The 24,901-nt window shown below is 38.2% G+C and overlaps 1 protein-coding gene across 5 annotated transcripts in view; it reads left to right on the top strand.

The window, feature by feature from the left end:
* Positions 1-24,901, top strand: part of LOC126871999 (uncharacterized) — a 57,496-nt gene that overhangs the window by 5,968 nt on the left and 26,627 nt on the right. For 3 of the 5 annotated variants that reach the window (XM_050631438.1, XM_050631436.1, XM_050631439.1), the window contains exons 2-3: positions 16,911-17,105; positions 17,314-17,417. In XM_050631438.1, the coding sequence (XP_050487395.1) occupies positions 16,911-17,105; positions 17,314-17,417 (299 nt within the window). Of the gene's footprint in view, positions 1-5,919; positions 6,502-16,910; positions 17,106-17,313; positions 17,418-22,953; positions 24,772-24,901 lie in introns of those variants that run through there. The other 2 variants (XM_050631437.1, XM_050631440.1) reach the window with 2 other exon arrangements.

Below are 24,901 nucleotides of genomic sequence, written 5' to 3'. Positions count from 1 at the left end.
CCAAAGTTTCGCCTCGCCTTACTCTTTATTCTTTTCTTCGCTGAAACTTCGATTTTTATGAAAATTAAAACCTAACGATCGTTTTACAGAACAAAATTCTAGTTTCACGATAATTTAGTTCCGAAAAGAAAAATATCGTCAGCACAAAATTTTTATGAAACTCCAATAGTTGCGAGTTATTTTGAAATTTTAAGTATTTCGAACGGTTCATAAAGATGGTACTCGACGGTTTCTTAATTTTTGACGAATTTATGGCCAGTACACGTGTACGTAGGTGCTTGGTACGAGGTGTCATTTTCTGCATATTATCGTAGTCTTAATGTCCATAAATAGTGGTATTCACCCGTTAAAGTATACACGGTGTTTGAAACGGTACAGTCTATGCAACAAGTATAATTTATCTCCGAATACTTAGACTACAACGTGAAAGCCCACGTAATCAGTTAATCGCTGGTTAATTGCGCATTTGTGGCATGAATAATCCAAGATAAGCTTCGTCGAACGTTTTATTTTGCGCAGCACTTACGATACTCGTTTTTTGAACACTGAAATAGTTCTATCGTGTCGTATTATTACACGACTAATTGGACTAACTGTTACTTATTCTCGAGTTTCACGATTACCTTTACGATTATTAGTAAACTAAATAGCAAATATTCTATAGTGAAATATTAGAAAGAAGAAAAAAAGAGCTTCAAAATGCGAATATAGTATTTTATACTATAAATATAATAATGTTCATTACGTCGCTACAGCGGCGCCAATGGACTGCACAATATTAAAACATTCACAAGACCCACAAGACCATTCTTAATACAATCATTAACTTGCATAAAAGCCACGCCTAAAGCGAGCTATCGATCAATCAAGCCATTAAAACTAACCAACTGTGTAATTACAGATCGTAGAAAGTACCATTTTAATTTACCAGATTCCTCCTTGCTAAGAATCTTTTGTAACGACCAGCAGCAAAAATAAAAAAGGGACGATAGACGAGATAACACGATATGGAGCAACAAGAGAGACACGAACATTTGAATTTCTCGAGCAATAATAAAGAGGCATAAAGACACAGAAACATCGATAGAAACACAAGACAAGAAGCTAAATCGGAACTCGATTATAGTTATACAGGGTGGTTTGTAACTGGTGGTACAAGCGAAAAGGGGGTGATTCTACGCGAAAAAAGAAGTCGAAAATATAGAATAAAAATTTTTTTTTTTAATTTTTCCATCGAGACAACGATCTACAGCGAGATCCGTTATAACGAGACGCGATAAAGTGCGCGCGTACCGAGCGAAAATTCAAAGTCGATTTTCTCGAAAACAAAGCTTCAAACGAAAAATTTGTATTCTATATTTTCGACTTCTTTACCACCAGTTACCAAGCAGCCTGTATAGTTTCTTGCAATAGCGACATTCCTCCATTACGTTCGTTTTCGTAACAATGTTACGTGCCATTAATTCAACGTGGGGAATTCTCGCGTCTGCCACGGCGCGTGGTTCGCGGTTGCGACGTATCCAGACGCGTTTCAGACGCGTTTTCTGCCTTTAATAATTCGGAACAGATCGATATCGCGCGTCACCGTGTATATGCCATGTGCCCGCCTTAATGAACGTTCATTGTTCCACAACGTGTAAGTGTGACCTAGATGAAGAAGTAATTTCTTAACGAATGTGAACCGTTGGCGTGCACGAGCGGCCGCGACAATAGTCCCGCGATACCGCGTGAGAAGAACGACTCCAGGAGGAGACCGGGTCGACACGGAGGCGCTCGATTTCGACCCGATACCGCGAATAAACGATGCGAAAATATTATACGTGTATCGGGCCGCGAACCTCGACATTTTTCAATTATTCAAACCGAACCGTGGAACGAGTTTTTTCCGTGGTACGCGATTAATTATTCGAATGGAATAGCTTGAAAGGGGAAATCTTTCTTTTCGTTGATAGAAGTTGCACGTCTCATCGAGATGAGTTATTATTTGATTATTATTTTATACGAATAATTATTATCTGCTCATAAGTAATTATTATTCTGTCGCTTCGGTTCTTGTCTTATTGCTATTATGATGTGTTCGTGTCACTTTCTGAGAGTATAATATAACGACGGAGAAGAGGGACAGTAGAAGAGAGTTGTTTCTTTGTCTTGGCATTTCTCTAATGGCTTGATGCAAGATGTAGGTAGTTTCGAATTTTCATGAGCAATAAATTTTAGTAATTTACGTTTAATTTATAGCCATTAACTACAAACTCGTCTCCGAGAGAAATCTACTAAAAAGCTTTAAAACCTTAGAAAAATAATTATGTTAGACTAACCTTATAACATAATAATTTTATAAGTAAATGACTGCAAAAATACTGATGTTGTAGTAGCATATTCGGTAGGATATCCGAATCATTTTATCTGGTATTTATATTGTGAAAGGGTTAAACGTTTGATTTACGTTCAGAAAGTGGTCAAGTGTATATAGTGGGGAAAACGACCTTGACTGGCCAACTGACTTCGACCGGGCTTTAAATGATTCAAAGTCCTCGTATGCGAGACCAAAGCTATTTGTATTCTTCGTAAATTAGGCACAGTGATATCAAATAAGCGGGAACGTTACGTAAACAACTAGTTTAAGCACCGAAATAAATCAAACGCAATCTTCAGGAAATGTTTATTAGCAGCATTAAAATTGCATTATTTTCGAATATCGTTTCACAAACCAAATCATTTTAGAAATTTCGTTGAAGAATTTTCTATGAACGTGTGCGATATTTGACTAACATATACATGGAGATAAAAGCAACACGAGAACGATTCAACGATGGTACAAAATTTGCAAGGTAGAAGAGGAAAATAATATTACAAAACTGAAAGTCTCGTTGCTGGAAATTTAGCGCAGTGCAAATTCACAGATTCGAACGCGGTATATATGTGGGAGTATGTTATATCATAAAACGGAAGAGCAACATCTGGTACCGTTAATAACCACGATAATATGCATACGATCGAAGCTGAAAACCGATCTGCGTTCGGTATATCTGAAATCCCGTATGAAATGATACAAAACAGAAAAATGATACACGAATTCTCTGAATAATAAATGTATCATGAAAATTTGAATTTGACTGATCAATACATTAAATCTGGCTCTATTGTCGATCAAATTAAATCAGATTAAGGAAGAAGATTTCTAATAAAAATCATCACTTCGTCGTGAATAATCAGAGTACTCGTATGGTGTTTTTATACGAGATGAAATTTAGTAACTTGTGTTTAGTAACTGGTTTTCGGAAGCACATTAACATCTGGTAAATGTTGAAAACGTTATTAAAAAAGTCTGTTCCAGCTACATAACTTCGTAATGCATAAATTATTTGAAAAAGAAACCGTGACGACTCGAAGAATTTTTAAATTCTGAAATCAATATTTCTCACGAATAAATACGGTGTCTCGAAGAGACTACGTGGTTAACATTTTATTTAAAAAACATTTCACGTACACCGATCAGATATTTCCCACGCAGGTCTCTTACAAACTTTCCCTTCCGCAATCTGTCTCAATCTAAAAATAATCATTGAATCGAAAAGCTTATTTATCCAAACGTTACTTCACGGTTTCACGAAACCGTGAGTTTAATGGCATAAAATAAATAGCAAACTAGTCTCCAGTTCGCTCTTTTTCGATCAGATAACTGTGTGAATGTGTCAATCAGATGTATTACATTTTTCCACCCACAACAAGCGGCCACGATTTCATTCGCATTATGTAACACCGGTGTGGGTATCGTAAATGAATATTACGATGCGCTAACTGGTAATCAGGAACGTGGAATCTGGCAATTAACGCGAGGAATGCACCGACACGAATCTCATGGATACTTTCGAGCGTATTATTCCTCATTTTCCAAAATTTTCCCAATAGACGCGAAGAAAGGCTACAAGAATCTTGCCATTGGAGAAGTCCTCGTCACGAGAATTAAGAGTAGCAATTTTTTGAGACACTACTTCACCCTATAGAATACGTTACATTCTGATTGCTATTAAAAATAAAACATATAGAAAAAAGGAATTTTCTTCGATAGATCGAACGTGAGCTGCTCACGAGCCATTACTCGGATCCATTTCCCTGACCGTGCATCATACACGCTCCATTTTGCCTGAAAACGAATGTACGGGCTCATGGACGAGATCGAACGTCCGATTAGAGAGCACGAAACACAGGCTGGCGTTTACGAATGCGCTTGATGTGACCGGACACCTGCCACGAATCATAATGTATTTGCACGAGTTCGTTGAAATTTTGTCGAGCGTTGAGAAAACAGTTATACAACTTCTCCACTTCCTCGACGTAATATAGGAAACGTTTAGAAGAATGACGAAGCAGTCGGTCACGTGAATTCCAACGAATCTAAGCCGGCTGCGGAGGAAACCGATTTTGCATGGTTTGCTGCAAGATCTTCTCATATTCTGAGATACAATAAACGTAAGAAATATTCGCACGTCATTGCATTTATCATGGCATTTATATACACATACATTAATAAATTCAGCATAGATACATTGAACTAAGTTTTTTCACTTAGTAGTACTTTCATGCGAATAGAGAGGTTTGGACTATGTGAATGAAATATAGAATTTGATAGAAAAATGATTCATTAGAAAATAAAAGTATGCACTTTTTGTAGCCATTGTACAGTGTATTTTTTCTATGAAAAGGTAAATTACAATCGTGGGTTTTGAGATATGAGTAACGGGTGGAATTGTCTTTCTGATAAATCATGAAAGAGGAATTAGTCATGAAAGGAGGTAATTGAAGGATGGAGGAGGTGGAGGACAAGCATGGATCTATCGTAATTATCTGTGAAATGTCACTGCCTACGATTTTCAATTGCAAGCAATTTTCTATCAGAAAAAGAAGAATATTTGAATATATCAAGCCTACGTCTACACACAACAACGCTCACTCAATCGTTATACAGCAATTAGCAATCGAAGCACATTCGTCAGCCAATTCGTCATCATCCATTCAATCTTTGAAACACTCGAACCAAGCATCTCCCAGTTCTTAAACCAACTTTTAAATCAGCCAGTCCTTAAATTATATAAATCAAGCATCGCCCAGTTCTTAAATCATCCAGTCCTTAAGTTACCTAAACCAAACACTGCATAATTCTTCAATCCCCAGGTACAAAATCAAGCAATCCTTAAATCACGCAATCCTCGAAGCGCTCAATCTTCGCAAAATCTTTGCGACGCTCAACTCACGACGCCAAATTATCCAATCCATAGATCACAAGATCCAAGCGTTCTTAATCTGTAAATTACTCGACCTTGGAAGCAACCTACCCTTGTAACATCTCCAATATCTAGGATACCCAATCCAAACTTCGCGTAATCTTTACGTTATCCGATCCAAGAACTTCGCGCAATCCTCGAAAATACCAAGACGAAGGAAACGTGAAAAAATCGGAAGGTATGAAACGATCTAGAATTATGAGACAGGTGTGTCCACGTGTTGGCTGTGCAGGCACGTGAGGTCAGCAGCGGTTCGTGAATTCATGGCAGGACCGGATGTACGCGCACGGTTACCGATTAGTGATGCGTGGCTCGGTGTACGGTTCAACAGCATCGACCAACGTCGGCCAACACAAGCGACATCGCGACCTCGAGAGTGGAACAAGGATGGAGGAAAGACGTGGCGCGTCGGGAAGAACAGAACGGAGAACAAACTGGACATTGGGATGCACAGTCCGGGCCATGACACGGGCGTCCTTAATGGCAAAACGTCGTTACACAATGGCCGACGTATCAAACCATATTAAACAATAGCTTCGGTCAGCGTGTAGGGGGACCGGAAGCAGAGGAGGAACCGTAGACCGGGGGAGCCTCGAACAACGGCTCCCTCATTGTTGAGATGCTTCGTGTCGCGGATAGTCAGTCAGCCGGTGTATTTTCCTTCTTTTACCGGTATTAGAACGCTTCTCTTCAAATTCATTTTCTGAATAAACGAAAAAGAAGGGGGACGTGCCCTATTCCGAAGATCATTCGATGAAGATTTGTTAAAGCATCGCGCGCGCGTTTTTTTTGGTTTTGTTGGTTACAGTGTTCGTAGAGTAGAAAACAGGCGCGATTAATTAAACAAGGACATTGGACAGTTTTAATTTGACCTTGTTATATAACGTTGACGATCTTCGTTTATAAAAAGTCTTTGTGATACACGTTTATTCTTTGGAAACTGTCCGGATTTGAACGCGAACGGTGTTCCTTGCAAAGGATCCTTTGTCGCTTTAGTTTTACTTGTGATTCGCTGAAAGAAGCTTTCAGCAATATCTGCGGCAAATTGAGTAACAGTAACTCTCGTCCGTGATTCGGTTCGTGTGTTTCGAATGAACGTGCGACGCTAAAAAGAGAAAGAATACTCAAAGTGCTTGATGAAACCGAGCGAGGCGAAGCGATTGATCAAAATTTTCCTGCTACGGACGATCCTTTGCCGGAGAAAGCGAGAGAAACGGTAAGGACGAAACTCGTGTGTCCGCTCGACAGAAGCGTGGACGACGCGCGGCGTTTTTAATCGCGCGTTCTCTCTACGGACGTACTTTCTATCGATCGCAAGAAGATCGAGGTTAACGGTTTTGTACGATACCACGGAGAACTTCTGAACGAATAGACATCTCACGCTGAGCTTCGCGTTTACCAGGATTCGTAATTTCATCGGTTCATCGAGTCGCCGTCGATCGCAGCGTGAGATAGATTGTATGTGTTTGTCTACGGTGTTTATTTGCTTGCGAGGAGATTGGAAATGTATGTATCGTTCGTTTGTTCCGATTAATGGCGATTAAAGGAGGAAACGGACCAGCCTACTGGATATAAGTGAGACACGCAACTTATTGGTATGAGACGTTCGATTTATTTATCGCGATTAATTATGTCTAGAGCGGGAAATTCGTATTTGACTTACTTTGAGATTTTCGTGGTCTGGTATCGTATAATTATCAAGATTGAGACTTTAGCTTGTGTTTTTTCTTGGAATGATTCGAAACTCGAGGTATTGGATAAGTCATATTACATAGGCATATTACATGGTTACAATTGTAACCACTAGATATTTTTCTGTGGATAAAGAAAAACAAAGATGTCATAAAATATACGATGAAACTTCACTTTCCTTCAATTTCTAAGTGAATAGATATAGAATATCCTAATTAATAACGATGTATTGTATTTATAACAAAGTTTAGTTTGTACTCGAGCTTTAGTCTCAAATCTTTAGACTGAAAATTGCCAAGTAAAAATTACATGGGCTACTTGTGTATTCTGTTACGCAACGTAGTATTACAGTAAACAGGTAAACTCATTTAAATACTAACAAAACAAATTATATGAGAAGAAATTAAATAGCAACCATAAGATCATCAGGCTATCATTCTCAGAGTTTTATATAGAGCTTCCTCAAGTGCCATGATTTTTCATTAATTACACCAAGCTTTCAGTTTTCTAAAATTAAAGACTTTACTACTCGTCCCAAATTTTGTCCGAACACTTCAATTATGAACGTAATTCTCTCTGATCGTCCATTAGTGTCTGTAGGTAAAAGCAGCGGCGAATTCAAACGATCTTAAACGAATTAACTAGTGCGGAGAGGCTTCAAAGTGAAATTAAAGATACAAGTCCAGTTGCATTATCGAACATTTCCTCCTATGCTGTCAACGTTTCATAAGCCCACGTGCTGCTGTAACTCAGTTACATAACGGTCATGTAATTTCTTCTGTCTTATACTCTTACCATTGCGTAATGTACACGTCCGTCCTTAAAATTTATCAATTGTTAGCATCAGAAGCAGCAGGGAAAAGATTAAGGGGGTGTCCTGGATTAGAATGTTCTAAAACAGCGTCTTTTTGTGACTCTTTTTAGAAGGGAAAGAAAGAAATGAAGTTATTGAATTTTGAGGTATGGTTTTATATATATTTAACGAATACAAAAAAATTTTTTTAAAGTAAAAACGAAATTATAACAGATTTCTAAGCCTATTTCATGGGCTGCAGTTTTCAATCGGAGTGAAAGATCCACCTCGAAATTCTTGACCGTAACAAAAGATCAAAAAAGGATTAAATTATTATATATTTTTCTTCTTAATGAACTAAAAAAAAGGCAGAAAATAGTATGAAATTAAAAATTTTGGCGGCTTTAAAGAAAAAATGTGTTTTATAAAAAGAAAAAATAAACTTTAAGGTGCTACAACAATTATTTAAATAAACTTTTCGACGAACTTTTTTAGTTCATCGAGAAGAAAAATATGTAATAATTTAATCCTTTTTTGGTTTTTTGTTTCGGTCAAGAATGACGAGGTGGATCTTTCCCGCCGATTGAAAACTGCAGCCCATGAAATAGGCTTAGAAATCTGTTATAATTTCGTTTTTACTTAAAAAAAAATCTTTTTGTATTCGTTAAATATATATAAAACCATATCTCAAAATTCAATAACTTCATTTTTTCCTTCCCCTTCTAAAAAAAAATCACGAAAAGGCGCTGTTTTAGAACATTCTAATTCAGGACACCCCCTTAATCAATCGGAATTTTATATTTTAGACTCAAAATTGCGATGCACGTGTAAGGTGGAAATTGGTTAACATGACCTTGAAAGAATTATAACAATGTAGAAAATTACCATAATTTATACAATAATTTTATGCTCACAGTTTTTTAACTCAACCCCTATCGAAGAATAGTTTCTTTGTTTTTAAGCCTCGTCTTTAAGAAAATCGATTTTGAAAAATTTGTCGAGTATCAGACGAATTCTTGATTAAACATAATCAAATACTATTTATACAAAAGTTTGATCGCTTTGTAGTCTAACGAGTTTCAAACGAAACAATAGTTTTTAAAAGTTTTAATACTTTCATAGTGGTTCTTCGGCTTTGCTTAAGTTTCCGTGCCTTGATATCTGAAACGGGAGTGTACACCGCCTTTGCCGTGGCGTTCCCTTTAAAATGGACAAATATCGATCCGCGATAACCTTTGATACTGTTTGAAAATCCATTAGCAAGAAAAACATTGGATGTAAAAGTTCAAATTACGCAGCCGTAAATCATTGGATTTTTCACGTGGGCGTTTCGCTCGTGCAATTAAGATGCTAACGATCGAACCGTTCACCGGCGATTTATTGGCCCACTTACTGCGCGACGCCGATTCCATGAAATTCGCGCGAGACACTTCGATCAACTTCCCATGGATTTATCACCCAGCCGATCCCTTTGAGCGGACATTTTCTTTGCTCGACGAGAACAGCGGCTATAGGACGAAGCTTCGTCGTGTGATTCATGACCGAGGTTGGGAAACGTGTCGCATCGAAAAAAATTCTTAAGAGGAGATGCCGTTGAGAATGAAGTTCTTTGAATGTTACTTCTGGCTTTCAATATCATACGCGAAGAATAAAGAAAAAATTCTGAGGCAAAAGCAAACATATTCGCGGCGCTGACGCGTTACAGAAAAATTTAGAAGTGAAAAATTTGTAATTTAAAATTCTTAACAGATGGAACATAACGTGCTGTGATTTTTTGCACCTCATGCGGAACGAAAAAAAATTACAAACGCAGTCTTTGTTACAATGTTTTTTTTTTTTTTCAAAAAATTACATCCGATAAAGTTAAATACCAAGTAGATGGAAATGAGGTTAAAGAAAGTACGATAGTTCGGATATCGATTAATGGCTAAGCTTTTCAGCCTACTAGAATATACAATGCGAATGTTAACACGGAATCGCGAGGAATCCGAGTGGAAACGAGAAGCGAAACAGATCGATTTCCGTAAAAATGGAAGACGGAAACCAACTACGCGAACTATTATTTATTACCGAGGTTCAAGGTTTAATTGGATCGTTCTGGCGAACATAAATCACGCCATCGTCGTGTTATTTTCAAAACAATTTTAACAGTTCCTGTATTTTACCTCGAGACGAGATTGAAAATATTCGTGCCATTTTATTAAATAGATTTATCGCAAAATAACGAAGTGTGCGAAAAACAACGAAATTGTTTGACAAACAAATATAAATCTTGCTCTTACGCAAATGAAAGAAGAATGTCGTTTTCCAGTTTACAATTTTACTTTCATATCGTTCCTGTAATTTTCTTTAAATTTCTGTATTTTACATCGAGGTAGAATTGAAAGTATTCGAGCGATCTTATCAAGCAGATTTATTACGAAATAACAAAGTGTGGTTACGTGGCAAACGTAACGGAATTATTTAAAAAACAAACATAAATTTCACTATTATAGTAACTGATTGACAAGACAATGTTATTTGCTAGCTTATAATTTTAATTCGGTATGTTAGCGAGTAGCACGTGTCGTAAGATATTCTCCTTGATAGTAAGCATCGTTTCGCAATAACTGGGAATAGAAATACCTTTCACACAATTTCATCGCGTAATCATACAACTATTAACGACACGTGGGCACGAAAAATACTAATCACACGTGAAGGCCTTCGGCGAAACCTACGTAGTGTCGTAATTTCTGATCTTACCAAAATCCTACGCGATTTGATATAACCGATGCTATTTGGTATTTTGAAAATCTCTTGTAATTTAAAAAACAACAATTTCTCCGTAAATTCCGGAAGATATAGAAAGTACGAGCTTCGTAACAGTCGGTTTTTTACTGGAGAAGATTGTGGCTTGATTATGCTGCATTAGGTCATTCATGATTTGGATACGTTTCAGTGCGTAGCGTCAGACATTAGTAGAACGAGATACTGTGAATCCAATAATAACATTAATATATGGTATACGGTAGAATTTCATTTATCCAAACTTTACTTATTACAACGAAATATACCTTCAAATATGCCCATTCATTTTTACAAGTTTTTCTATCGAACAACAACTCCATCGAAATTCTATTTCTTAAAATAATTAAGACGTCGATATGAAAATTTGTCGATGTGTCAAAAATGCTCGGAATGTTAAATGTTATTTAACAATCTTAATTATTCTCAATTATTATCAATCCAAGCAATTTAAAAATGTTATTTGATATATTCAATTTCACATAGAATGCAGATTGGCGTGCGCTATGTCGTTAAAGTGTTATATTAGCCGAGCTCCTATCAATGTAATCCACTTATGTGAACAAAAAATTGCAGATAGTGAGTACTAAATGAACTATTTCTCCTTCAACCAGTTCGAATGCATCTACTATCTTTTCCTCGTTGTAGTCAGGTGTAATACCTTATATTTATATGTAGTATTATTGAAACGCGAACATTAAGAGCACAAGACGAGAGAACATAGGAAGAATATACGTAAGATATGCTAGAACAAACGAAATTGATTTTCAAACCACGTACGTTGTAGCATCTGTTCAACATTGAAACGTACATATTTAAGAGTAATTCGTCCCAGGCCCACACTGAAAAGCAAGGTTATCGCCAGTGCAAGGATTTAAACAGCAGCAAAATGTAATATAAACTAAAAAACAAGTGGTAAAAATTATATGAAATGTATTATTTAGTAGAAATCATAAAATGATGAGATAATCATGTTTGGCAACATCTTTCCCTTGACTGTAAAATCTGGTACTTGTTCCATCCATTCGCATAATTCGAAAATGTTTGCTTTTTACCACAATAACGAAGGCGAAGTGGCCGATATTTCATCATGTTCATTGTAGCATTTTTGTACGTTATAGCACTCTGCTTTTCGTCATAAAAATTGCTCGTTATAGGATTCGTTCTTTGTAGCATGTCTTACCGTATTATACTACTTGAGGGAGCAGAATTTTAATAACGTCGGAATAATCCTTCGCTCAAAAGGATTTATTAAACCAGCTACTCTCTCTTTCGATCCACGGCCTACATAAAATACCGTTTCTTTTATAATCGTAAACCCGTGTTCTAGATTACCAAGCGTGAAATCTCGCCTCGTACCAAGCATTGTACACATAACGAGAACAATTCTCTTTTCTGTTAACAAACATCTTGCCAACCTTCAAACCGATCATTTGCAAAAAAAAAGCTCGTCTTTATTCGAACGAAATAATCGAATCGATGATTTGCATACATAATGTAAGTATACTGTTACGAAATATCACGATCTAGAGCTATCTGGCGAACCCGTGAAAGGTTGTATGTACCACGTAACAACAATCGCTGTGTGGCACTTTCGAAATTACGTCATGCACCAGGCCACACCAAGGGGGATTCTCGATTTCGACCTATAACAGCGTTCGAACCAGCGACGATTTCGTCAATTGACGTCGAAGGTTCGGCCGAGTCGGCTGCTGTTCTTCTTCTTTTTTCTCTTTTTGCCGCCACTAGTTCTCGAAACACAGAGTCGAAATCCAGTGAAAGTTCGGGTTAATTGATGGATAGGGGTGCTCAACCTCTGCTCAAGCCAAAGGGAAAGATCTTGAACTAGACAGATCTCCTACCATACCGTGTAGCTCGTGTGCATAACACCGAGTTTCCCCGACCAGCCAAGCTACTGTCACTTTCAAACCGGCACTCCGGCACAAAGGAACGAGCTGATCGGCACCGTTCGCCAACGGTGTCCACGAAAATGGTCCGTGAACTCAATTGAATGGAAGATCCAGCTGCAAGAGAGATCGCTTTCGGTTGATTCCTTTGACTGGTGGCGAGGAGGGAAGCTGAGTCGATTGTTTTCCCGCTGGTGAATTGTTTGGAAGGCTCAGTGTGATCTTTTACCTAGATCACTGACTTGCGAAGAACGTTGCTTCAACAGGATTCTACGTATGGTTTACGAACGTTGTTATATGAATAACCATCGAAGAGGAAGAGGAAGATCGTTCGATTATATCGGAAGTTTGATTGCTTTGCCGTTGGTGATTTGTTCGAGAAATTCAGTGTGATTTTCTTCTCCGAATTCTATTCTGATCTACAAAAGTTTTCTTTGTATCCACATCGCAGGAGAAGAGAAAGATTCGACTCGATCACGTTAGAAGTTGAGTCGATTGCTCGTCAGTGGTGAAATATTCCGAACACTTAATGTGATTTACACACATTTGTGATGAATGTTGTTGCAAGATTCCATTGTGCAGAAATTGGCACACATAATTGAAGAGGAGGAATCAACCCTAATTTGATTGCCTATTACTTAAGCTATAATAAGGAAGAAAGTCGAGTCGATTATCCTACAAATGATGAATTGTTCGAGAGGTTTAATGTGACCTTCTGCCAGTTACATCACAGATTTGTGAGAAACATTATTCGAAGGGGATCCGCTTTGCATAGACTGATATTTATAATCGAAGAGGAAAGATCTGACTCGATTTGATTATCTTCGGTTCTCGATAATATTGTCGAAGCTGCGAGGATCATCTACAGGAATTATCCTTGAAGTTGGCTCGAAGAATCTCTGTCGAATAGATCGCTGAATCTTCACATTTGCATGGAAAGCGCATCAATCTATCGGCCGCGCGACAGGCAATCGAATGTCTGCATTGGAAGCCAGTTTTTTGCTGCGCTGGGAGCCGCAGAATCAGCGTGATTGAGTTTAATTATCGGCGAGAGAAAGAGCGGTACCGACAAGCGTCGACGGAAAGAGAAAAAGTACACGGCTTTTGAGAGTGTCTGGCAAAAAGATCGTTGAAAAACAGCCGGTGTACGAGGTATTAAGTTGTATTCATCGCGAAGAGAAAGGGAATAAATCAGCGAACCTCGAAATAGATCGTCGCAGAGGGAAAAGAAATGTGTGATAAAAGTGGAAGAAATAGTATTATCCGTCGAGCCAATACGAACATTAAAAGAACTCCATCAGCGATTCAAATTAAATTAAAAGATGTGAAATAGATCGGACAAGGATCGTCAATTAGAATTCAATATCTTTTAACGAAGAAACTTAATTCCAGTTATCAAGATATTAATTACACCAATTTCGAATGTAAATTGTCTAAACGCGAAACTAATTTTAAAGAAATGAAAAATTCATTTTTCAGATAATAATGTGAATATATTATTGAAAAATCGAAGAAAAAAACCTAGAAAGAAATATATTATTGGTCTATAAGTTGCATACGTATGTGTAACAAATCGAGAAAGTGTAATACAAAGAGCTAGTAGTCTGACAGAAACGATATAGCGACAAAAACGATTGACGCACATCATATGCAAGGAAAACTGGTGCTCGTTTTCCAGTTGGTTAATCCGTGTGATGGACTGCACATTACCAGTAAGTTCTCGTTTATACTATACATTCGTGACGAGAAGTGGCAAGATCTAGGTGCACCTTCTTCGCCCCTTCACTCATTGCCGGCAGTTTACCAACGCAAAATCGAGGTGAATGAGGCGGAAGTGCGGCTTGCCGTTGAATTGAAAGTGAAAAGAGAAGCACGATGTTGGGCTACGTCTCGAGTATCATCGCCACGTTGCTGCTGGAGGCAGAAAGAGTGGTCCCTGGACAGGAGAAGTACAATATGGCGACGTTCATGGTGCTTTTTCTGTTGATAACCATCGAAGTGGTCGTGGTGAAGGTTGTCACCTCCGACATGGAAAGAGACGAAGAAAGCCACGCCGGTTTGAGAGCTGCTGCCACTTTCTTCGATCGCGAGGATTAATCCTCCATCATCGTGGATCATCGTGTCACACTTCTGTGTCGTAATATCGTGCAGCAAGTGCAAGAGATGAAAACTATATCGTGAGATAAGAATCTCGCGGTACAGCGTGATTTGTGAGTCATGAGATTCTTCGATCAAATTTATTCAGTGCTTTGGTCGAATTCATTAGTGATCCTAGCGTGTTTTCTGTGTTATTAGGTTATATATCATCGTTCTTTGTGTAATTTAGGGCTTTTTCTTCAAGCTTTTCCTCGTTTGCGATTGAGAGTTGTTTAAATATTGGTTCTCTTGAATGCAATCTCCTGTACGGTGTAATTTAATGCCGAAAAATGAGAAAATGGAGCGCGTGGTCATATGGAGTGATGCATTGTTCGAAATAATTAATTGGCTATAGGAAATCGATAACGATCTGAGTAAGCGATAAAATATGTACTAATCCTTCGGTAAGAACACGAGATTCTAATCAAATCGATACTTCATTCCTAATCTATTCGAAATATCGAACAAAGTACATAATATGTATAATCAACCAACCATATTTCCACAAATAGAATACGAATTAAAAGAAAATGAACATTTAATGTTAATAAAAGTTCCATCAAAGTGGTTGTTCATCTTTGTGGAACAATAACGAAATTAGCAAAACGTTGTACGTTGTAACGAGGCATATGCTAATGCTTCGTACCCAAATGCAAACTGGCGAAAATTTCATTAAACGCAGTGACCTATCATTGGACATCGCGTAATACCTACGTGCATGAATAATTGACGCGCGGCAGAGCCGCCTCGACAATGATGGATGCGTTGTTTCGTGGCACAAAAGCGGAGGAAATAATCGACGTTTATGGAAATTAGTCCCTTGGTAATTTCTGGCTTCCGTTTTTCGTAAAGGAGAATCAAGATAGAGGAACTGTAATTATATTGGCGAAAATGGAACAAGGATTCCTTTGGAAAAGACAGAAAAGATCGACTGATAGTCACCTCTTACGAATATGTTATTCGTATTATACGGAATATTTTGAAATCATCACTGGCGCCATTATGAACGCTGACGATTATATTGGTCGAGTTTAAAATAAATTTGAAAATATATCTAGAAAGTACAAGATTTAATACAAGCATATATATATCGCAGGAATTACAGAAATAATTAAACAGTCAATTACCATCACATTAATAAATCTCAGCACGCAGTGAGGCCATATTTAGCATTTATTACATTCTCGAGATAGCTGTTCATACTGTATAGGTAATTTTTTTACTATGTACATGAGTTTGCTATGAATATCTTGCAGTTTCTATATCCATTTTTAAATTGGATCCAAATCTTATCAATATAATCATGACAGTCGTGTCTCATTGTGGTGCTAATAAAATCTCAAAATTTTTCAGACATGAACCGTGAAAGCCATACTATGGCAAGTGTCCACTTATTTTCGTGAACCAATGTATATATATCGTTCACTAGGCGTAAAAACGTTTTGTAATCGATAGCGTTGTGTAATCGAGTTACCGCCAGGTCGTCGTGGAAAGTTAACTGGATTTAATATAGGCAAGAAAGCATTTCGAAAGTATGTTTATTTAAAAGTGGTTACATAATGACGCGTACACTGCACTCGACCGGTTACGCGCCTAAGTTGCAAAGCGTGCAGCACCTCCTAGAGCGCCTTTACATCGATTAATCGCAATCGCGGAACCGCGCTGTTATAGTCGATAACCGATAGTTTATTTCGTGCATACAAATGTTCTACGAATTATGTATCTATCTGTTCGTGACACTTTAATTAACAATTGTAAGTAAATATCTGTGGAAATATTGGATATCGATCATTTGATAATGGTCCTCTAATAAAAGCAAATTCTTATAAACTGTATTATTGAGATGTACAGTGGGGGATGAAAGAAAGTTTGAAAGTGAGAGGGTACCACCAGCAAACACCATAACTTTAGAGACTGGAAATGCATTTGACCAGAGAAATGAATGGACATAAAGTTGAAAGTTACTAATTTATTACATATACGCAAGTAGCAATTTCAAACTTTCTTTCGTCCACCACTGTGCCCTTAATGTCGTTTCGTACCATTGTGTGATTATAATTATCGATGCACGACGAAGTATTGTTTCCCTTGATCAAAAGCATTTGCAATATTCATCGTAGATAGATTTCTGAACGTAAGTTCGCAATAATATTGATTCTTAATCACCTGCGTTAGTAGCAGGAAAATTCCAATAGCAAATATCAGTAATTTTTAATTTAGTATATTAGTATGGAAATTTTTAATTTGCCAGATAATTCATCAATTTTTATTAAACGGCAGAATTTTTTTTAATTACATGCGATGTTGCAGGAAGCCTGGAGACTCGAAGGAGGACGAAAAACAAATTCCCGTGAGCGAGAATCGTTGCACCTGCTGTCTAAAGCCATTTTTCCTGGGACGTGGAGTCCGCTGTGAGGATTGCGGTGGAAAATCCTGCAGGAAAGGCTGCTCCCGTTGGGACCCGTCAGATAACGCTTGGCATTGTCTCTTTTGCCGTCAACAAAGGTTCCCACGGCGATATACTAATTCGTTACACAATTCTATACGAAACTCTATTTAATTTTACGAAACGTCTAGTAACTTCATTAAACCATTGCATAATTTCTCCTTTCAATTTAACTCTTACCTTGCATAATTTTCTAAAATAACATTTATGCGATCGTTATCATTCGACTTTCGAAAAGTTTTTAATGAAATTCGAATTTATTATTAGGTACTGGTTGAAAAAAAACGGAATCGAGGCATTCGGTGGGCCGATCGACGAGAAAGATTTACATCGATACTTCAATACGGCAAAATCACAAGTTTACGTGGCAGGTTTGTTCATTAATCTTTATTTTACGATTTCCACGAATCTTTAATCTGCATATAAGCCGCTCAGCAAGTATATTGATCAATCAACATAACTTAGAAAGCAGAGAATATTAATGACGATACAAAAATTATTTTCTAAAATTTATCTTGGAATTATTAATCCTCCGTGCGATAAACAAACATATGAGTAAATCACTTTTTTTTTAAATTCAACGTTTTGATTAATTGCGATCAGTCGATATGAAAAAACGAAACAGTATCTTTTCTTATTTGAAACCATAAATTTAATTCTTGGATGATAATATAAATGTGAACAGGTGATAAATGATCGATCTTTCGATATGGATTACATGGATTATCGACATTGTCACTTTCCCCATCGATAAAACCGTGTTGCAATCGCTATGATTATCGCCGGAAACGGGTCTGATACCAATTATATAAGGGCGTAAACGAACCGAAGACAAGAAGACTTTTATCGACTCAATAACCGGTTTCTTTAGAAACAGCGTCGAAACTATTTCAATTAATACGTGTCCGAGGAAAAAGCAGGAAAACGAACTAGTTCCTAGCGATATCTTTTCAACGTGTAGTCGCTATAAAATGATCTACTGGGAGTTGTCATTTGAAAAAGCATTTTACTCGTTATCCTTAGGAAGACTATCCAGTTATGTAGAAATATTTCTACTATTTTATTTAGAATGTTACTCATAATTTCCTGGTTTCTACTCTATAAGCATACAATTTCATTCAAAGTTCCTTGCTAATATTACAGACTTATAATACTATGCACGAGTGCGTATAATTAAAGTATTATGATGAAAATAAGCAAATACAATATAACCATGATTTTATTTTAATATTATCATTAATTTTGTCATAAACATTTGAAAGCAATTATATAGCATAATAATTATATACAATACTAGCATTAAAATTGGAATAACAAGATATCAAGGAACCGTTACTTTGACAGGTTTTATAATTCCAGTACTGAGCACATCCTCAAGGGAAGTCAAACGAATATTTCATATCCAGCATAATATATAAAGCGAAAGGAAAGGTACATAGCATAGAGAAAATCCCGATACTCCTTGTAGCCGCTGCAAAATGTTCCATCTCTGTCTCGTCTCTGTAACCTACAGACTTTCAAAAGCATTCGCGAATTCTGCAAACGACAATAGCTACCTGTTGCGCCACCCTCTGCTCCAAACTGCATCCAAAATTATTCACCAAACATACTAGTGAAAAGTTTGAATAAAAGTATCGGGTGACTAGACACGGCGAGTGCAGCTAGTAAAACTTGCGAATGCAAGAAAATCGACGCGTCCCTCGAGTTCCCAAGAAAATCGATCCGACGGACCCCTTATAAATAATGCAGCTTCCAAGGCGACACAAGGTGAAGCATTCCTACATGTTCCTCGCTAATGCAGTGCCTTGAAAAGAAGCAACGGAGAAACGATTGTCCACGAAAGAATCGCGAACAGGTCGAGCTCGAAGGAGAATCGCGGACAATTGCAAGACCTTCGAGGAAAATTGATTTGCAGGTTGGAAGCCGTGGGCGCGGTGAACGATCGACGAATCGATACGCGTTGTGCATACGGTGCTAGAGAGGGAATTAATTGCGAGTTTGTCGTGGAGGCAGCGAGCGGCGTGAAATTCGAGCGAATTTCCACGACTCGACGATAATCTCGAACCATCTGTTCTAAGCGACGATGTAAAGCTTAATTAAACGTCGAAACGACCTCGTGTAAATTTTAATCGCGTTGCCCTTGCTCCACGTAACATTTGTTTCCCTCGCTTTGACGTCGTCTTCCTTGCGATCCTCTCGTCTCTTCAACTGTTCGGCTATATAGCTGAGCTTAACGATAGGTCAATTCGAACTTGAATTTTAGAAAGTCAGATGTTTCCAATTCTACCGACTATTTTCATTTTCTCCCGCTATAATTATCACTTGGTCGATCATCTATCTCGAATTTTCTCTCTATTCTCTATTTCCTTATATATATTTTTACCGTTTACATATTTTATATGATAACGCAAGATTAGTGAAAATTACACGAAACACGTAGGTACACGTTTGCAAGCATACGACGTGGCGAATACAAAATAACATATACGAAATCATCCATCAATTCGCCGTCTTAGTCAATAAAACGTCATCTCACGCCAATAGATTACCGCAAGAACATCGAGAAATTCGTGAGACGTTATTACTAATCGAAGAAGATTATCTAACCTGTCAACACGAAAGATCAACGTCAATCGACGTAATGAACGTTGCAATTTGTCCAGGCTTTTATACGGAAACAGCTGTGAGGGGATCTTAGATCTTTAGCTAATTGGAGGAGATTCACGACACGAGCGATCCAGCGAAAGAGTGGGAAAAACAGTCGCAAGGAAAATAAAGAAAAACGAAATTAACCCGAAATAACTATCTGAGAAAATCTTGCAGCGAACATGTTAATTGACGTTGGATTCAGCGTTGAATCGCGAGCTGAGACACCATTGTGCCATCTTGAAACGGGCGTCCTTGTTCCAAGCCAGAAAAGTCGTGTAACGGAAGAGGCAACAATAAGAACGGGTCGCAAAAATGATCTCACGCTGGATTCCCCGCGATGCTCATTGTTCGTTGCACACGGCCTACGATCTTTTCCGCGTGAATCGTATCGGACCGTTTGATCAGGAACGAGAACTTCTATCTACTAGATAGCGGACGGATAAAATAGTGGCCCCGTGGAAACTGTAGCTTTTCTTCGATGGAAAAAAATGCTCGTGTCCCACGTCACGTGGAATGTACGCGATTCATGATTTCTCGGCCCGTTATGTATAACTTGACAGTGCAAGTTACGATGCGGGTCACTTGTGTAGCGAGACAAGGTTCTTTAAGTTAGCTAAGCTCCGATATCTCGAAGTTCGATCTTCAACTTTACACAGAATAATCAAACTTGTATGCTGTATGTTGTAAGACACTATTAGTCGAACATAATAATGAATGAATAGAAAAATATCGTATAAATTAGGTGCAGTAAGAGAAAAAACATCAGAAACGAGAAAATGATTGGAATAACAGTATGGTAGAATCATTGAGATCGGTGAGGAGATGGTATATTATGAGAGCTAATAAACTAAACGATAAAATAACCTGTGGAAATAAATAACATTCACACGGCACTAAATTACATAGGATAATTACAACAGAAGATATTAAGGTCAGTTGTCATTATGAAAAAACTATAGCTATCAAATTGTCGATAATATACTATTCTAAATATAATGTATACGTAACATATTTGAACGTTTATGAGGTCATCGATAATTAGTTAAATAGTCTATTATTAGAAAACAATTTAAAAATTTGTTATTATCAAACTACTTAGCTTGACACGAATATACTTCTAACCCAAATGATCTTATCTTGTTCGATCATAACGTTAGGCAAGCACGAAAGTAGATTGTCATCGAATTATGCTATGCTATGGATTTGCCCCTCCACCCAGAATTTTATACTTTGTATTTTATTCGTATCGACGAGGCTGTATATGTACGTATAGAGAGTTGAGTAACGTTGGGAAAGTTTCTCAAGGAAGTTTTGAAGAACAAGAAACTTTTAACAAGATCCGTGGTTTCGTTTTATTAACCTGATATTACGTGTGTATGCTGTGTTTAACTATCAAGTCACAATTTCTGAATTTTACTCTTTATAAGAAAAATTTTCTTTATTTGCGAAAAGGATTATAATTAATTGTAGCTCTTTGCTTTTCGATCCAAAATCTTCGAAAATTTCTTAACTTTAAGACAGATATAAAAGAATCTACGATATTTGATTTCTTGTTTCCATTTTGCAACAAAAATTAGTCTGCGACGTAAGAAGCCGAGAAAATCGAAAAAACTTATCCACGTTAGAGAAGGCTTACACAATGTTAATTGAATAGTCGTTTGAAAGACCAGCTTGAAGGATGCAGTTTAAGAGTTACAGGAATTATGAATTCCTGAAGGAGGCAAGATCGCAGGAGGTTTGTCCAAATGGAGATGCGTTCTTTGTACATGGATACACGCATCAGGTTTCTTGATTTCTACCAACTTACACAGCCTATTCCAAGGATCTGTTCTTTCGCCAAACATGGTCAGAGCACGGTCGTGCCCAACAGTTTTGTCCCTGTTCGTCGTTTTTCGCGAGCCGAAAGATCCACGCTCGTTATTTCTTCTAGGAAACCGGCATGGATCGCGGCGCATTCTGCCGCGCGAAATTTCAGAAAACCAGATCCTCCAGCTGTTTAGAACTCGCGATCTCTTCGCTTGATTACCGCTCGTGTTAAATTCGTGAATTGCAATAAGCTAGCTGAAGTTGAATTTTTATATAAAACATAGGACGAAACATTGACGATAATGATAGGACGCAGTTAGAACGTCTTTATAAAAGTTTTACACTGGGAATTGTAAATGAAAATTTAGGGGGAGCTTTTGAATAGCTTATGGGCCTTTAGAACGATGAAACGATGTTAACAGAATGACGAGAAGGTTCCAATTTGAGAATCTTGAAGATCTTTGAAATTGAAAAAATAGCAAATCTGAAGATTTTGTACTCTCCTGAGATCGATGAATGTGAGACAAGATTTACGAGAATCTAGATCACACCGCGTTACTTTTATTCATCAGAGTTTCAATTTATAAATATCTTAAGAATGAAAATCTTTCGGTATCGTTCTTCTCCAGAGACCATAAATCATTTTCTTCGTTGCATAAAAGGAAAGAAAAATTTTAGAGATACATCTGCAAGAATTTGTAAGAATCTAAAGCACCTTAATCTTTTAAGATCATTTACATACTGTTCTACCGCGGGAGATCACGATTCATCTCCTTCGTTGCATAAAAGCAAGAAAACCTTTAGGGAAATACGTCCATGAGTTTATAAGAATCTAAAGCACATGATCAACCTATATCCACGATAATCTCGGCTTGCAATTGCAGAGAAAAGCTTCTAACGAAACGTGTTTTAATATTCTTCTTCCTCAAGAAATACTTCCAACTAGTAATTGCACTGGAAAGCTTCTTCTAACAACGCGTCTTTTAAACAGGTTCCTCCGTACAAGACCATAATTCATATTCTTGGTCATATAAGAGAAGAAGAAACTTGTACGCATATTTCTAAAAATTTATCAAAACCAAAAAAAAAAAAAAAAAAAAACTAACCTTTATACACAACACCTAATATCAAATACCAAAAAAAAATTCCCACTACGATGCGTCTTTTAACCGAATCCTTCGTTAAGAGACTACGAAACATTTTCTTCGTCATGAAGAAAAGAAAGACGAGCTTTAGATAAGTATTTCCAAGGAAACCACTTTACTCCTGTCCTGCAAGGCATCATGCAAGGGGCGCGGAAAAAGCTTAAAGCAAGCAGGTTGTTAAGACACGGTGGCAGGGTCGATTAGGAGCCGCGGGGCCGAATTCCGATCGGTTTTCGGGCCGGTTGTAAGCGGAACTCCCGCGCGCTCATCGGTCTTATTGTCTCCGGGCCCTCCGTAGCGAACCTCAGTTCTGCTCCAGTACTCTTGGGAGTAACATCGCGCACTCCTGTAATCCTTTCTGCCTGTTTCTTTCGCCGTCTCGTCCGCTCCGTTACTCGCATCCCTGGAAAGAATCCGCTCGCGCAAAACGAGTCACCGAGCGGTCAATGTCGATCGTCACTCGGACCGATCGAGCAACATTTTTTCCCCTCTCCTCCGGCGTGAATTTTCTTTCGTGTCGTTTATTCCATGAAGGAGGATTCCTCTCGGCTCGGCTCGCAACGATACGTCGTTTACTTCGTGCACGCGCGTGTTGTGCAACCGCAAGGTGACTGCCAGGGTCCACGCGTGGGGAATAATCGTGTATCGATAATAATTGCAACGTGCACGCGAACAAGCTGCAGTCGCGAAGGACGGAAGTCGAACGAGCCGACAGCGTGAAAGCAGGTCCCGTTGGTGAAAATATCGTGGAACCTAGCGTTTCCTTGCCATTTTTCAGTGAACGTCGTCGAAGACTTTTAGAGAGGTTGTTCGAGATCTGGTCGATGGTGAGGAAGGCTTCCAGTAACCGGTTCTATACGTTTAGAAATGGAAAATAGCAGACAAGGACGGCAGAAGCGCGCGAAAGTCGCGATACCTAATCAAGACTGAAGGATTAGTCTGGCTTCGAACGGGATGATTGGAGATGAAAAAGTGGATGAGACGTTTCGAAAGGCTCGACGAGTGGAACGGGTTAGTCGGTTGATGATTCTGCAGGCATTGTAAAAATTTCGAAGAAACTTCCTCCGGACATTTTTTCTCGTTTGTTCACTGCAGGCTTGTTGAAGACGTAATGTGAAAAGAACAGATTGATGGAAAATTAAGAAAGGATATTTAACGAATAGGGCCTCGTTCTTTTCGAACTTTCGAGAACAGAGTGCAACTAGAACGAACAAATTGAAACTCGACAAAAGTGTGTGATAAAAAATGTCTAATAAACGGAGCCTCGTTTTCAAGCACGAAATTAATGCTCGTCAGAGACAAGTGATAGAAAATTGAAAAGAAGTTTCATAAGTGTACTCTTGTCCTAGATTAAAAAGCAACAAAAACGGGCGCACTGATCTCAAGATCGGTAACAGTTTCTACTCTACGCTACGGATCCATCTTCGGAGAAGAATTATAGAAGAAATTATAAAAGATTCCATAAATCCTTTCGCAATATCCGACATCAAAACGCAATCAAAACGACCATCAGAATCAAGCTTCATCAGAATCGTCTCAAGATCCGTAACGATCTTTAAATATCCATCTTTAGAAAAGGATGTAGAAGGAGAGTTTGTAGTAAAAGATTGAATAAATAAAACACATAATGGTCGATGATAGGAAACGAAGGACGGAGTACTCGGAAGACTAAAGAGATCGTATTTTGATTCAACTGAAGGGCAAAGGATCGACGCCGTGGGACGAACGTCGAACCAAGTATCCTCGAGCGAAGATCGATGTCTGTTCGCGCTCGAGCGGCCTCGAAGCCGTGTGATAACTGATAAATATACCGGTCTTGCGGTACTCGCCTAAGAGAATGCGGTTACAAACACAAGGGGAAAAAAGGACTACAGTGGTAGATCTTTAATGGTCGTCGATACTTTCGTTTAGAAAGCGCCGCGTCAGTTGCACAAAGATTCGCGATCGCGCCGCATCGTTCCCTTGAACCGATACTTGATACGTCATTTCGACCGGCGCCTATTGTAAACAAATCGATTCGGTCGACAGTTTTTGAAAATGTTCGTGGCAACGCGCGATTCGTGCTCATGTTGGGACAACCGTTCGTTCTGACGAAAGGGGGAGAAAGTTACGGCCGCGTGAATGAGTAAGTTGTTTCCATTTTTCCTTTTTCATGCTTGTTATCTTGTATCTTAGATGGATGGATTTAATTGGATGGAAAAGTTAGGGAACCTGTTGAAGTAGACGAATGATGGCTTGATTTTAATATCGTGGTC

The sequence above is a fragment of the Bombus huntii genome, chromosome 12 (genome assembly GCF_024542735.1).
Source record: "Bombus huntii isolate Logan2020A chromosome 12, iyBomHunt1.1, whole genome shotgun sequence".
NCBI classification, from domain to species: Eukaryota; Metazoa; Arthropoda; class Insecta; order Hymenoptera; family Apidae; genus Bombus; species Bombus huntii.
This window is presented reverse-complemented; position numbering and strand designations above follow the sequence as displayed.